The sequence below is a fragment of the Leiobunum rupestre genome, chromosome 9 (genome assembly GCF_980474605.1).
Source record: "Leiobunum rupestre chromosome 9, qqLeiRupe1.1.hap1, whole genome shotgun sequence".
NCBI lineage: Eukaryota > Metazoa > Arthropoda > Arachnida > Opiliones > Sclerosomatidae > Leiobunum > Leiobunum rupestre.
Window position 1 is genome coordinate 21,578,826 of NC_143392.1, and position 15,678 is coordinate 21,594,503.

Consider the following 15,678-nt stretch of genomic DNA (forward strand, 5'->3'; position numbering starts at 1 on the left):
AAAATAAAACAATAAATTAAAAGTATAAAATGTTTTTCTTCGCGTCACGAGATTAATCTTTAGTACTTTATTGGCACGCGCGTTTCGCACGTGGACTTCAAATTGTAAAAAACGTTTTCGACTCCAGCACGTGCTCTCTATCTTCAATAGCAGGAATCCATACATCTACTTGGAATGCTTATCGAGTTTCAATAACCGTGGTATTGACTTTAAAAATAACTATTAGAATATAATTTTTAATAACAAAGATAATCCTGAACTGACGTCATGGGTCATCAAGGTCACGCTGAGTTATGACGTCCAAGTACCATCCTGGTCTGCTTTTTCATCTAGTCTAACTGCGCGTGTGCCAGATATTCTTGAAACTCGCTTATTGGAAAGACCCACCCATAAGCCTTAAAGTGATTAAATATAAATTATAAAGGTATCTTAAAATAACAAATAATTTAGTTTGAACCTCGAAATCACTGTTACCTTCGACCACCAACAAGAGAAATATAGTCCGCTAAATAAAGTGATATGTGATAAATATTATTTGATTAGAGTTAGGTTAAATTTATTGTCTGACACTAATACGAAGTAAGAGCTTGAAAGGGCTGGTAAAAAAATTAGTATTTTCATCAAAATATTTTCCCACTTAAAACTTTAATTTGAAGTAAAACCTTGGCGTAAGTACCTCAACCACCATTCGCAGGAATCCATACATCCACTTGGAATGCTTATCGCGGCAAATTTGCATTTCGATGTAGCTGACGGTTTATTTGACTTCACTATTTTAACTTACCAAACAACAACGTGAGAGGGGAGCGCGCGCAGAGGGGATTTTTTCTCTCGTAGGCGGGGCCAAAGCCGTCAGAGTGATCTTACCATACGCGATACGGCTGGATAACCATTCCAAGGAAAGGTATGGATTCAGGCTGTCAACTAGGAGCAACAAACACAACACCCCACACAAGGAGATCGCAACTCGTTAAAAATCATGCATTTTCTTGTGTACAGTTTTCATTGGTTAGACGCTTTAGCACCTGCTGCCGTCGGAAGGGCGAAATTCGGGAATTGTCCCCCCCCCCGCCCATAAAACGTTCAGCGTAAAGGCTCGTCCAATGAAACTTGTACACAACACTTCGTTAGCGTGTTTAAAGGCTAGCTGCGTTCTCCTTGTGTTTGTTGCTCCTAGCTGTCAATAGCTATAACTTGTAACGTAAAAAAACACTTACACGTGACCTCCCGTATTTAAAAAAAAAACACCTATTGAGTAATTGCGCGACGTAATTTGTGAACAGCCCCAAAACGACGAGTTTCAAGAGTAAAAAATATAGGAAACCGCAGCGGAGATCCGAATTATTTCAAAGAGATTCTAGTAAGAACATCGCCGGCAGTCCAACGCAACTCCGCATCGTATCCGTTTTGGTCGCGTTTAAAAGAAGAATTCGTAGCGAGCGCCAGTGTGGGTTTTTTAGCCTTTGATTCTATTTTGCAGACCTGTTACAAGCGAATGGAAACTTTGGAAAGAGGACTTCCTTTTGAAATGCAGAGTGCAGTAGAAATTAAAAATAAAATAAAATAAAATAGGTAAATATTAGCGGAGATTGTTTATGGCCAGTCTGGCAGAAATTCAACGTCGAACTTTTCGAGTCATATCGAATCAAACACGTCTAATATACTCCTTAGACTTTATGGCCTAGCAATTATACTTTTATACCCTTATACCAAGATTATTAAAGCGGGTGTATTAAACCAGAGTTTATTTTAAATATTTAAATCTAAAATGATGGCCGTAAGTGGTAGAGTGCTCCATTCCAAAGATATGGACACAAATATTTTTATTATTTTTACCGGAAAAATAGAATATATAACCCAAGAACGTATTTATTTTTACTTCGGGAGAATGACTTATTTGCTGAGGCGATTTTTAGCGGCTTGGCGACGACAGCCAGTCAATGAATTTGAAACAAGATGTCACGGACATTTAAGTACACACAATCCCCCCGATTTATTAAATATATTTTAAATATTAGATTTAAATTTGAACAAATTTTCAATCATCTTGTACGTTAACTTAATACCCGACGATTTTTGAGGTCAGATACTCGAACACGAACTCGAATAAGAAAATTTTAAATACTTGTCAATTATCGAGTATCAGACATTTCCATAATCGGGTACTCGAATAGGCCACCTGTAAAACTCGCCGAATTGTTTTTCCCGCAGACAATATTCGGTTAATCGACCATCTCTTTGTCATAGCCAGTCGGGCCCTAAATGGTCCTATCTCCACCTCCGACTTCGGTCAGGTTTGGGCTGGATACTGGGCTTCTGCTCAGGCTAACGAAGAGGGTCCCGGCAAACTGGCCGCCTCGGCGGATTGGGTAGCCTGCTGTGGGGCGGTGGGTTTCCATAAGCGGGCACGGCGGTCCTGTTTCCCGGCCTTTTGGAGTCCACCGGGATCTCCGGTGCCAGCTGTGCCGGGTTACTTGGGCTGCTGAGTGCTCGTCGTTCCCCTTTAGGAGCTCCCTCCAAAGGGCTTGACTCCTTACCTCCGTAGGTAGGGTGTCGGCTGGAGTTGTTAGAGCATCCACTCTTAATCCCACTGCTGTGTGCGAAGTGGGGATTGGTCCACCCGTTGCTGCACCTTCTGCTGGGTTGAGTGGCTTGCGTCGAAGGTGCGACCATCAGTAGTAGTGTTCTGCTACCCATGCTGGATTTGTCACCTGTCCGGGCTTGGGGACGCTGGCGTAGGGCACTATGATGATAGGCCTCCTGTGGTATGGTCTTTTTTACTAGGTACACCGGGCTATAAATTCTGACACACTGTCATAGCCAGTCGGCCGGGTAGAAAAACGGTGGAAATTAATCCAAACAAACATCCCTTTCAATGACCTTGAGTGATTGGCTGCCTGGATTCGTATTTAAGTTTTTTAGTTTTGGTTTTAGTTTTGAGAGCTCGGAATTTTCTCTGCCTGAGTAATGTTCTTTAGTTAAGAGTTTTGTTAATTATTTTTATCTTTTTTAACTTGTTAGTTGTTGCCTAACATCCATTGAAGAAGTAACTAGTAGGGTATTTTACTTTTTTTCTTAATTACTCGACTACCCGAATAGAACTCGTCGATTAATCAAGTACCCGAACGGGTTTTTCTGACTACTCGACTACTCGAACAAGGAAAATTTGGAAATAATCGAAAACTCAACAACCCGACTCGATCAAAACATTACCCGACTCGACTACCGGATGAAAAATTTATTAATACCCGGCTCGATTGCATAAAATCAGAAGTAAATGAATCGCAGTTATCAGACTGCTATACTCCCCATGTTGGAGGCATTTTCCTTATGAAGTTACATTTTTATCTCGAATTTGCTATTTTGCGCGCTTCTAGGCCGAAAAAAAACCATTTTGGTTTTTATGAAACCATTATTTATACATACCCACAATTCCCAAGTTAAATTAATCTCGTCGAAAGGCGGTGATGGAAATTAGCTTTTATTTGATTTTCTCATCATTTTCATAAAGAAAACGCCCTGATCGCTATTTCGATAACTTCGGTTCATTTACTTCTGATAAAACCACTACTCGCACAGCCCTAATCCCTAGAAATTCAAATTCTAAATATACATAGCTAAATATCGCGGTGTAATTTAAACATTTTACATTGTTAGGCGGAGTAATACACGCGGTGCGTGATTCTTTTATTCCCTAATTGGATACTTCTCTCGTAAGACTGTATTATACACTTCTGTTATTATTTATTATTTTGAAGTTACAGATTTTTGGAATCCATTTCTTTAAATCGGAGAACTTTTGGAGTCGATGTGAACAAGGTCCTAAATATATGGAAAACGTATCCCCAAAACATCCGGTATATATTCCAACTTATTCAACAAGCTAAATTTCAGTGTCAATAACAAACCAAGGCCTAGGAGTCTAATCTTTAGAAGAGGATATTTGAAAGTCAAGAGTGGATATTTTGAGATGTTATCGTTAAGGGTATAGGATAGATTACCGCGAATCGTAGTTACAAAAAAGCAGTCTTTTCAACAATGCTACAAAAACGATGAAGTTGCGTAAAAAATAACGCGGCAGAACGAACGTAGAAAATCCTAAATACTATTATGGAAATGGAGCGAATGAGTATATACGGTGGAAAATCGACTCTTGAGCCGAAATAAAATGCCCTTCGGGGGAATTTGATGGCAAAAGCGATTTTTCCATCGAATAGATCCGAGGAAAGAGGCCAGAAAAACCCATTGCTTTACGCGCGGTATAAATTTTGACGCAAACCGTGAGCCCGAGGTTGAATTTCATTTGACTCAACAAAAGCAGCTAGCGAAGGACCGCGAGCTCTCTTCAAACATTCAAAATTCCGCCGGGAATATTATGGGCTCGAAACAAAGGCCTCCGCGAATTGGCCTTAATGAGCCTTACTCTCCGGAATTTCGCCACTTATAGAAGTTGCAAATGGAAATTCCCCAAACGTCCCAGCTCTCTGTAGAGAACGCTTCTCCATTAAAGTATATGGAGTAGCGTAGAACGCCTAACCGTCGCCTATTTTTAGAAACCACTCCAAGCTTCAGCTTCAATAAACACTTAAATTTTCCACGATTTTCGGGCGCTTGAGAACAAAAAAAAAGCGTTAAAGTCGTTAATAAATTAAAATTTTTCACAATCGGTTGATTTTTGGGCATTTATCCGATTTTAAGGGGTCGTTTTTAAATATCAAAAACGCATTTTTAACGTACAATTTACGTCAAAATTTCGCGTAATGATTTTTAGTTTTTGCCACTAAAGGGCGTATAATCTTGTTTAATCTATTTATTAAATTAAAAGTAATTTTTTGGTAATATCAGAATTTTTCTTAACAAGCGCCTGTAAAAGTGTTCCACACGCATTGTTTCGATGTTCAGGGATAAGTTTATTTAAAGGGGGTTTAGTCTACTAGCGCCATCTATACGCCAAAAGAGTTACCTTATGACTTATAACATCGGAAACGCATCAAAATCTAATCTATCGTTGTAAACTACGAAAACAGAAAGGTCTATCCACTTGTCTTTATCAGTTATCTTAATATTATAACGCAACTAGTAAAGTTTGGCCAAAAAGATCAAGATAATTTTTTAGAAAGTTAGCGCAAGTATTGGAAAACATTCAGGAGGCTTCGTCTTTGACCTATTTCATCCCCTTTAGTCTCTTAAATTCACCGTTGAGTGTCGCTAGTAGCGAGTGGGAGCGCGAAAGTTAGCCGATGGACAGTTTCCTATATAAAAATTTCATTTCGGACCACCCTCGGTAGGCTTAACCCGGCCCGAAACTCGTATTTCAACGTACACTTCCCAGTCACTCTCTCCCGGGGGTCAAAAGCCGGGTCGTTATTTCGTAGGAGGCTTTCCTGGTCGCGAACATGACGCTAGCGACGGAGGAAGGAAGAGGGAAAAAAAGAGCCAAGGCTTAATGACGGTTTACGGTTCAAATATATTCTTGGTCGGCACGTCTCCGAACCTCTCCGGCGTACTAGTACAGATGGCGCCACCACCCCGGGGAGAGCTCGCTTTCAATGGACGGTAGTCTTAACGATCAACGGCTAGTAGTTTTAAGAATAGAACGATAATGTTGGGCCACTCTCCGGCGATAGAAGGCACCACGCTAGCAGCGAGCGCCCCCGTGTAATTGGGGGGGGGGGGGAATAATAGGAATACTTTACGGCCGATCGTAGTTTCTTTGACACGGATTGCCGAGGCTTAAAGGCAAGGAGAGTGATATTATTCCCTCTGGCTGGCAACTTCGAATCTTCGGAGCTCCTGGCGGCGATGAAATATGGTCTTCCAACCAATATTGGGACGTCTTGACTGATTTATAAAACCACTAATATTGACCATAACTGACCGAGTGGTACAAATAAGGGGGGAGGAGGTTATGTTACGGAGTTAAAAAATGCGCTCTACCACGGTCATTACAGCTTCCTACGGAAAAAGAGCACGCTTCCTTGGGCCACTTTCAAAGGACACGCATAAAGAATAAAGTGTACTTATTTTATCTTCACCAGAAAATCATATACTTCTTACGCCAGACGTTATTCATATCTCGAAGAATATAGGACATGTGTTTATTGTTTACCGCCACCATAATTAATAATAATAATCAGCTAAACTAATACCCAAGGAACCCCACAGGCCTAAGTCAACTAGTGACTTGTGAAGCCAATTACCGTTGGCCGGGTTAAATTGCCTATGAGGGTGGTGGCAACTAGGAGCAACAAACACAATACCCCACACAAGGAGAACGCAACCCGTCAAAAGTCGTGGATTTTCTTGTGTACGTTTTTCATTGGCTAGACGCTTTAGTGTCTGCTGCCGTCGGAAGGGGAAAATTCGGAAATTGTCTTCCCCCCCGCTCGTAAAACGTTCAGCGTAAAGGTTCGTCCAATGAAATTTGTACACAACACTGCGTTAAAGGCTAGCTGCGTTCTCCTTGTGTTTGTTGCTCCTAGGTGGCAAGCCCTTTATGCCACGCGAGCCAACAGCTCCCTATATACACTTAATTTTACCGTTAACCTCAGCAAGCTCTAACCAGAAGGAAGAGAACTTGCAAACTTAACGCGGAAGGAGTGGTTCCGAGTTTTCAACCAGTGTCACAAGCTATAATTAGAGCATAGCGCCGAACCAATTTTCAACGGCGGCGGCGGCGGGAACGATAATTAGTTCGGCGGCGGCGTGGCGCGCCGATTTGCAGACAATAATCGGTGGCGTTGAAAAAAATCGGCGGTGGCGGCGCCTAAGGGGAAAAACTGTCTCCCCCCCTCTGAAATAGCGCCAGCCTTTTAATAAACCGCTAGAACTTAAACTGTTAAACACATTTTAAAAAAATACATGTTTAATAGAATGTATTTTATTAAAATAAGAACCACTTGTTTCCAAAACGAGAAAGAGGTAACTTTGGTTACATACTATCATATGTAACTTATTTAATCATAAGTGTGCCAGAAAGAACTTTTTCTCAATGAGACCTTGTTGCAAGGATATGACGTAATTGACGTCACTTCCCAGACGATGACGGTTTTATCGTCATCAAAAGTTGTTCTGGTGGGGAGGGAAGGAAGTTAAAACCAGTTTTACGCGACGTTAGTGCTGTATCTTCTTTGGTGGCTGTACAACGAGGTCTCATTTAAATTTTGAATACAGATATGTTAAACAGAGGCACACTTATCAGTAACTATGTTACATATGATACTATTAAACTAAAACATTTACGTTAGTAATAACAATACTGTACTTATTTACTACCATTTCACTAGTATTATTATCTCTTTTTAGAAACGTTTACTGGGCGCCGCCATTATCGCACAGACAACCAACGAGCAGTGCCGTCTTTCCCATTGGGCAAAAAGGGCACTGCCCTAGGGCCCCAAGATTCTGGAGGGCCCCATTTTTCAAATTGTGAAATGCAAAAGAAATTTTAATAAAAAAAATATAATTAACATTGCTCGAAAGTCCTAAACTTCGTATTTAGTCGCGTCTATAGGCAGGGTAAATCTAAAACGAATAAAGACTTTTGGTTTGCTATTTTTAAATTCAGAATAAGCTCTTTCTTTAGTAATCTTTAGTAGGACAAGTGAAACTATTTGAACCGATAGTGGTAGATTAGAGCGACGATGGACTGGAGGCTAGAAACTTGGGTGGAGTTACAGGGGATCGCCCATAGCTTTGCCCAGGGGCCTCCAATTAGGTAAAGACGGCCCTGCCAACGAGCCAGCCTTCTAACACAGAAATTTCATCCCCCCAAAACCGGTTTTTCATCACCGCCCCCTTAGACTGTAAGGTCATGGCGGTCGATTGGGAAGGCGCGTTTAAGTCTATTTTATCTTTGTATCAAAGGAATTTTTAAAATATAATAGACTAGTTATTGCTGAATGCAGTTGATACGTTTCTGTACTTATTACAAAATACGAGGCGAGGCAACTCCAAAGCCGGTTTCGTTTCTCTCTCTCCGATCCCAGAGCCCTGTCTGCTGCAGAACATTTTGGTGCAGTGGTGCCAGATCTTTTGGAAATCGTAGCAATAGCAATAGAAAAATTTATGTAGTTCGAATTTAGAACTCAAAACGCAATTATTATACTTTAATAATGGAAATTAATTCGGCGGCGAAATTAAAATGTATCGGCGGCGGCGGCGGCGCCGCCGAAATTAATTTCATCAACGGCGGCGTTTCGGCGTTATCTAAATAACCGGCGTAAAATCACGTATTTGGGCGATAAAAGGGAATATAACCTGCAAAGCAATCTTGATGGAAGACCCCCCAATTTTAGAAATTTCTCTGTACAGTGGCTCCAAACATTGTTAAAGCCAAGGCAAGAGTGGCCAGAGCTGCAAACGTTGGTGTTCCAAACCAAATACCTGAGGTTATATTCCGTTTAAAGAAGAGCAAAATACGTAAGTGAACTTCAATTCGAGACAAGGCTTAATGTCGATTATTATGTCGACTAGGAGCCGAATCTAGATTAGCATGTAGCGAGCAAAATCTCTGCTGTAAACCACTCCGTTTTTATAAGGATCATCAGGGCCACCAAAGTCTTCCTTAGCCATTCCTATTGTATACATATATAGTTTTCTGTGTGGAGTGACGTATAATAAACGTCAAGTCCAAAATTAAAAGCGCCTCTTGCTAGAAAAATTCGCAATTTAAAAAAAAATATCACGCGCCTCGGCAAGGTTCCCTAGACGCGCTCACGTTGACCAAGGATACTGTATAGTATCCTTGCGTTGACGAAGAAGTCTAGTAAAAATGTGTCGTCTTTCTAGAAATTGCTCTCAGTAAATATTTAACACGCGGTAGACAGGGAACTGGCACACTTATGCGAAATGTTATTATAATCTCATGAATCCATGTATATAACCGCAATTGCCAATTAGCAATTGAAGGAGTTCAAAAGTTATTTTATATTCCTAGTTTTAGAAACTCAATGTATCTTTTAAATTAAGGGTGTGCGAGTCCTGTTTTTTGAAATTCGAGTCGAGTCTCGAGTCTTAGAAACTTGGACTCGCGAGTCCTCGAGTCCAAATATTAAGGACTTGATCGAGTCCTCGAGTCCTAAAGAATTAGGTTTAAAGCTTTCGAGTCCAATACGAGTCCGGAATGTTTTTAACGAGTCCAATTCGAGTCCTAATTTTTATCGAGTTCAATTCGAGTCCTAAGTTATCGTGGCCAATTCGTCTGAAATTTATTTGCCGCTGTTTAAATAATCTTGCCCAATAATAATGGACTCGCCGAGTAATAATGGACTCGCCGAGTAATAATGGACTCGCCGAGTAATATTAGAATCGCCGGGTAATTTTCAAATTATCTATTTACTCGAGTCCGCTTCGAGTAATTATGTACCGTTTTCGTGGGAATCGGGTACCCGTGCGAGTAATAAAATTACCTATTCCGAGTCCGAGTCCGAGTACTCGGACTCTGACTCGATAACGAGTACTCGCAATTTTCGAGTACTCGCACACCACTATTTTAAATATTAGAAATATCTAAATATATAGGTCTAGTTACGCACTTACGCGCGATATACTTCTGGTTATAGCACACTTATTTATTTGGGTTATTGACGGCGTTAATTTAAAAACCATTCGAATGCTTTAATGGTTAAAATACACGAAAAACATCCGCTTATGCCATACAGAAAGATATACACATCTAAATTTCAGTAATTACCGCAGTATCGACAAAAATAAATAATATTACGTACTAATTTTATTATTTCATTTCGGTATGCAGATTATGTTTTTGAAGCAGACGACTTTCATTAAATATATACCATTCTATAGATTGTACACATAATTTATACACATATAACCATTTATATAAGAGTTAAATCACGGATTAATTAACCAGCTTCGTAAACGTGTGTAGTTCCTTCCATTCCCATGGTAACGCTGAACCTAGCGGAAGCCATATATCCGTTCGTAACCATGGTGATAGCTTCGTTGGGTTCAAGAAAACAACCTAATCCCGATAGATGGCTAACCCTATTTTCACATTTGAGGTACATTCTTTAGCGAAGCTAATTAACTAATCCATGGTTAAATTGGACAGAATTCTTATATAGACACCACGTACGTCGCACCATCAACGTTAATTTTCAGTTTCCTTTAGTATAAACAATGTTAGTAAATCACCGCGCTTACACACAGTTTGTTAGTCCACAAAGTGTTTTGGTACTTGTAGTTAGAAAACAAAATGTTCAGTGTACTCGGCATCCGTGGGATCGCGATCAAAAAGTGAGGCGATCCATCGTGTCGAGCGTTTTCCTTCTATCGCTGCCTGCCAACTCGGCCAACTCTAATTTGTTGTTGTTTAATTGCTTGAAACTCTGCTGTTGCTTCATGGAATTGCCGGCGCTGCAAGTCGTGCTGCGGGAGATGGTCGATCGGAAAGTGTAGTTTCGACGACACACTTTGGAACGGCCCAAAATCCATTTGTGACCGAAGAGTTTTAGCTCCATCTATCGGAGATAAATAAAAAACCTTATTTCAGAAGAAGAAAAAAACTAAATAGAAAGAAAACTTTTTAAGACTTATTCACACCAGCCAACATTTGCCCAAACCATTATTGCTTACTATGGACTGGTTTTTTGTGTGATCGAGGCTTAGATTCAAATATTTAAATCTAATTCGCGACCGAAAAGGGGCGGCGCTAGCGTCTCCGAAGTAAAGGCTATGATCTAGCGTCTGCTACAGACAAATTAAAAAATCATAAAAAAGTTTTTATCTTTTTTAATTTTAAAGGTTTTAATCTTAAATTAACTTATCAACATATAAACCAACGATGCAAAAATTATATTAAAATGAAGTATCATTACGTATAAAGTCCAAATTACTAAAAACGATGAGGAAAAACTAGTAGCGTCTGCTTTAGCCTCTACCTTTCTAGGTTTTAATGGCGAACCAAAGGGGGCGCAGCGATAGTTTTCGGTCACGAATTGACCGATTTCAAAATTACGATTTTACGCACAATACCTTTACATCGTGAGGCTTATTTACCTGCTTTTCACGCGCAAAATGAATTTTAAGATCAACCAATAACTTTCGTGCGCGTCTTTCGATTACTCAAAAAGTAAATATTCATATATTTATTAATGTTTATTGACATATTTTGTAGTAGTAGAGACAAGAATGTATTTATTTATACTCAGGGAGAATGAATATGTCGAGACTATCGACGGACACGTTGAGCCCCTAACCCCGTCACGCTAAGGGGGGGGGGGCGGTCTTATTTTTTGCGTCCTCGCAGCAGCGTTAATCGCGTCGAAAAACGTAATTTTTAAGAACCAATGAGATTGCAGTATTATTTGATTTTATTAAAGCGGAGGAGCATACCGGGGGCCCCAACGGGTGGAATTGGAGAAACGCTAAAAATAATCTTGTTTTTACGAATAATTTAATTCGCGGGAAATCTCAACGAAAATGTAAAGCGTCGAAAAAGTTGAACAAAAATGTTTCGTGTGAATAGGCCTTAAATAGAAAAAGAAACTTTAAGGATCTCTAGAGTCCTTAATTTCTTTGCTATTTAGAAAAAGAGTCGTTCGTCTAAGGCCTATTTAGGGTCATTAGCCGTGTTTGTTTGAAGGATGGGATCAACTCGATCGTTTTTCTGATTATGGCTTAAATCCGCATCATTTATCCCAGTAGAAATAGGGGCATTTTCATTTCCCGGAAATAAACTTAAATGCTAGGCCTAATTGATGTCTGACCGATTGACTTTTAAAATGTTTACAAACACCGTAAACACGGATGATTTTCCGTTGAATTGGATCAGACGAAAATATGACAGGAAATTTAAGCTACAAGACTGGTATTCACTAGGGCTTCGACGCAAAAAATCGTTAGGCCTTTGCCTTAGTTTCCACTAGCACTCGTCAAAATGCATTTTTCTTTACGCGAATCAAGAAACTAAAGCATAATGTTAATATTTTGACGCGCTTAAAAACCTTTGTACATCCCCAATTTGAGTCAGAATATATTTTTCTTTAAGCACATTGAAATTCTTGTACTTTCCAAAGCAGAATGACGTGCCATTAGGTGCACTAGTGAAAACCAAGCCTTAGTTTCCACTAGCGCGTGTCATAATGTTAGTTTTTTAACGCGCGTAAAAACCTTTGTGCGTCCCAAAATTGAAAGACGCGATATCACGCGAGCTAGTGGAAACCTATGAGCAGCCAACACAAGGAGAACGCAGCTAGCCTTTAAACACGCTAACGCAGTGTTGCGTACAAATTTCATTGGACGAACCTTTACGCTGAAAGGGGGAAGACAATTTCCGAATTTTCCCCTTCCGACGGCAGCAGGCACTAAAGCGTCTAACCAATGAAAATTGTACGCAAGAAAATGCACGACTTTTGACGGGTTGCGTTCTCCTTGTGTGGGCAGTGCTGTGTTTATTGCTTCTAGGTGGAAACCAAGCATATTGCAATTTCTTTTCGTCGACGCTAGTCGTTATGGTGTTTTAACAAAGTGATAACTGGCCATATAGCTTAGTTTCCACTAGCATATAACAAAATTGTAACACGTGGGCTAGTGGACATTACGTATTAGTTTTAAAGCTAGGTTTCCAAAAATGGAAAGCAATGCTAAATTGAAATTTTTGGGGTCGACGCGAAAACAATTTGGGAAACCTGGGTTACGTACAGTAACTCATCAGTTACCGGTTTTGACGTTATAATGTCAATCTAATGCTCATCCGAAAACCCAGCTAAAAGATGTTTTTTTTATGAAATGACATGGTAGAATCGCCGACATGTTTTAAAACACCTGTATTTGAAAAGAGAAACCGTTCAACAACCTGTGACACGAGTGCAAACACCGATTCTCAAACCGATTTTCTTTTAAAGATTTTTACCTCTCCGAGGGGACAAAGTCCCCTAGGAGGGGTTATACAACCACCGTGTCTGTCTGTGGGTCTGTGGGTCTGTAGGTCTGTGGGTCTGTGGCTCTGTCGGGCCTGCGAACGCGTTCGCATTTTCGGTGCAAAGTGTAATCACTGCGTACGCAGTTTCTCGAGATCTCTGCGTTCGCAGTTTCTCGAAGGGTTGGCAAAACCACCGTGTGACGGTGAGCGTTTCATTTGCGTTTTGGTTTGGATGGTGTTTTTTCGCTCACCGTCGTGACGGTTTGGTGTTTTACGTTTTTGTAGTGTTTATATGTAGGTTGTGAGTGTTGAATTTGTTGTATTTCTGTTCTGATGGTTGTGCATGTTGAGCCTGTTGTGTTTATATGGGCGTTTTCTCTCCAACTTCTTCTTAATGACTTTGGGACGGACCGAGTTCTGAGTGTAATGCTACCTCTCAACGTCCAATGGCAGGGTTTCCACCAGTTGTACACGGTATTCGTCTTAGTATCAATTTGCGATCGCATCGGGCGGGATTTGAACCCGAGACCTCCTGATTGACAGGCGGACGTTCTACCACAGAACCACCGACACTTGTTACGCCTTATTGAAAATTAGACCTTCAGCTTTATCGGAAGCGTATTTAATAGAGTACGAAATTTTGGTTTAATTGAAATAGAATTGAAATTAAAATTATTGCATCGAAGAAATTCTAATTTAGCGTTTCTCTATTGATTAAAAACAAATGCGCCACCCAGGTTTCGAATCCAGACCATTCGACTTGGCAGTCGAGCGCTCTACCACAGAACCACTGAAATTAAGACACGCATCGTAAGCATAATAGGTAATAAAGTCTTTTTTTATTAATGAATTTATGAAGGCCTAATCTGGTTTTTTTAAAGGTTAAATCTTGTTTTAGCGCAGTCAGCCGAGATAAGAGGGTTAAAGGGTAGACCCTGTGGGTGGTCCATTTTGTTAGTTTTTTTGTTATTTATTTACGGGTATTTTTAACGACCTATATATAGTTGTGTTAATTCCAAGGAGATTATTTAACGTTAATTGCTTTAAGAGCTGGCGGTTAGTCAAGTGGCTCTCTGTGCTTTGTTGATGGTAAGGTTTTTGCTTCTTGTAAATATATTTGGTGTGGATATTTGGATATCTACGATTTCTAACGCAGTCAATGATTTCCTGGGTGTGCGAGTCATTATATGATATTGGAAATTGGACGGCATTGGTCTTTTTCATGCGGTATGTGTCACAACGTCAACTGGAAGTCTACGAGCGTTGAAATAAAATGAGCGTTAAAGATGCGGCAAGTATTTCGTAAGCGAGAAAAATACAAATACCATCTGTAGATATTTCTTTCATTAAAATTTGCTTAGTATTATATTCAACTGATAAACATGTACTGTAAAAAGGGTTAAATTCAATTGTGCATTGTTTTAGTAAGTCTAACTCGCTGTTGTAACTACTTAATTTATAATATTCTGAATAAATTAAACTCGATTGTTTCGTCTCAATTATTTAAATTAAAATTAAAATTTTATACCGGGCAGGGTTTGAACCGAGAATACGTTTTTCGTAAATAACTCTGAATTGCGGAGATATCTTTGGGGGTCGTGTCGAGAAATTAATACCACTAGGGACCATTCTTCCGAGGAGAGGTATATTTTGGCTTGCCAACTTGTTTTTACCACTCAGAGGGGACTTTGTTCGCATTTTGGGGGCAAAGGGTAATCACTGCGTACCCAGTTTCTTAGAATCAGGGAAAAGTTTTTTCCAAAAGCGCCCTCTTTTTGTCATTGGGTGTAGTATAATTTTTTAATCGGCCGGGATTCGAACCCGAGTCCTCTTGCACGATAGGTGAGCGTTCTACCGCAGAACCACGGATACAGTTACGAATAATTAGTGTAGGGAGCTGTTGGCTCGATCACGTGGCATGCAGGGCTTGCCACCACCCTCCTACGCAGTGTAACCATAGACAGTATATATCCCTAAGGGATATATACTGTCTATGAGTAAATCGAACAGAGAAAATCGCACCAGATTGTAGACTAAATATAATGTTGCTAGTACTATTCCAACTATAGTCAGTTGCAGGCTAAGAAAGACAAAATATATAGTACAATCGGCGCAAGGATGCCTCAGATCGTTTCCGGTCATCCTTAAATTTAAAATAGTATGTATAATTATTTAATTTTGTAAATGTATTTCTACGTCTTACCAGTTAAATCGACAGTTTCTTTTAAAATAGTTACCACGCTTTCTTGGGGGTAACGTTGTCTTAATGAGCTCTAGACGTTTAAAATTCCCTTTACTTGTTAACAATAAACCTTTATCATACTTTTTATAGTAACCTCTTAAGCTATTTAAAATATTTGGGGCTTCAATTATCGAACCTTCTTTAGCTGCATTCAGTAATTAAACTCATGACAACATGAAATTAAAAAATAGATTCCAATTTCGGTTCCTAGATGGCGCGAAAATACGATGAAAATCACGAAATTTGAAATTGACCGTAAAGTGGTCAAATTCAAATTTCGCGCGGTAGACTGGCCGGAAATGGTCTGAGGTATCCTTGCGCCGACTGTACTATATATTTTGTCTTTCTTAGCCTGCAACTCACTATAGTAGGTTATGTAGTCTATATTGTGACTAGGTCTCACTAGAAAATTTAATAGGCGCGAAGGTACAGCTGACACACTTTTGGGTGTTATGCTACTTTTGCTATTACCATTAACTTCAACAAGTTTTTATGGAAGGGGAAACCGAAGAGCTCGGGGGAAAACCCCTTAAATTCAAAGTCTTGATTT

General features: G+C 39.9%; 2 protein-coding genes across 2 annotated transcripts in view; one reads left to right on the forward strand and one right to left on the reverse strand.

Annotated features, from left to right (window-relative positions):
* The window catches only part of LOC149926841 (uncharacterized), a 293,606-nt gene that overhangs the window by 8,801 nt on the left and 269,127 nt on the right, over window positions 1-15,678 (forward strand). The gene's annotated exons all lie outside the window — the stretch shown is intronic.
* The window catches only part of LOC149926842 (RYamide receptor-like), a 99,986-nt gene continuing 94,561 nt past the window's right edge, over window positions 10,254-15,678 (reverse strand). The window contains exon 4 of the mRNA XM_090157764.1: window positions 10,254-10,484. Coding sequence (XP_090013890.1) covers window positions 10,254-10,484 — 231 coding nt within the window. The remainder of the gene's footprint in view (window positions 10,485-15,678) is intronic.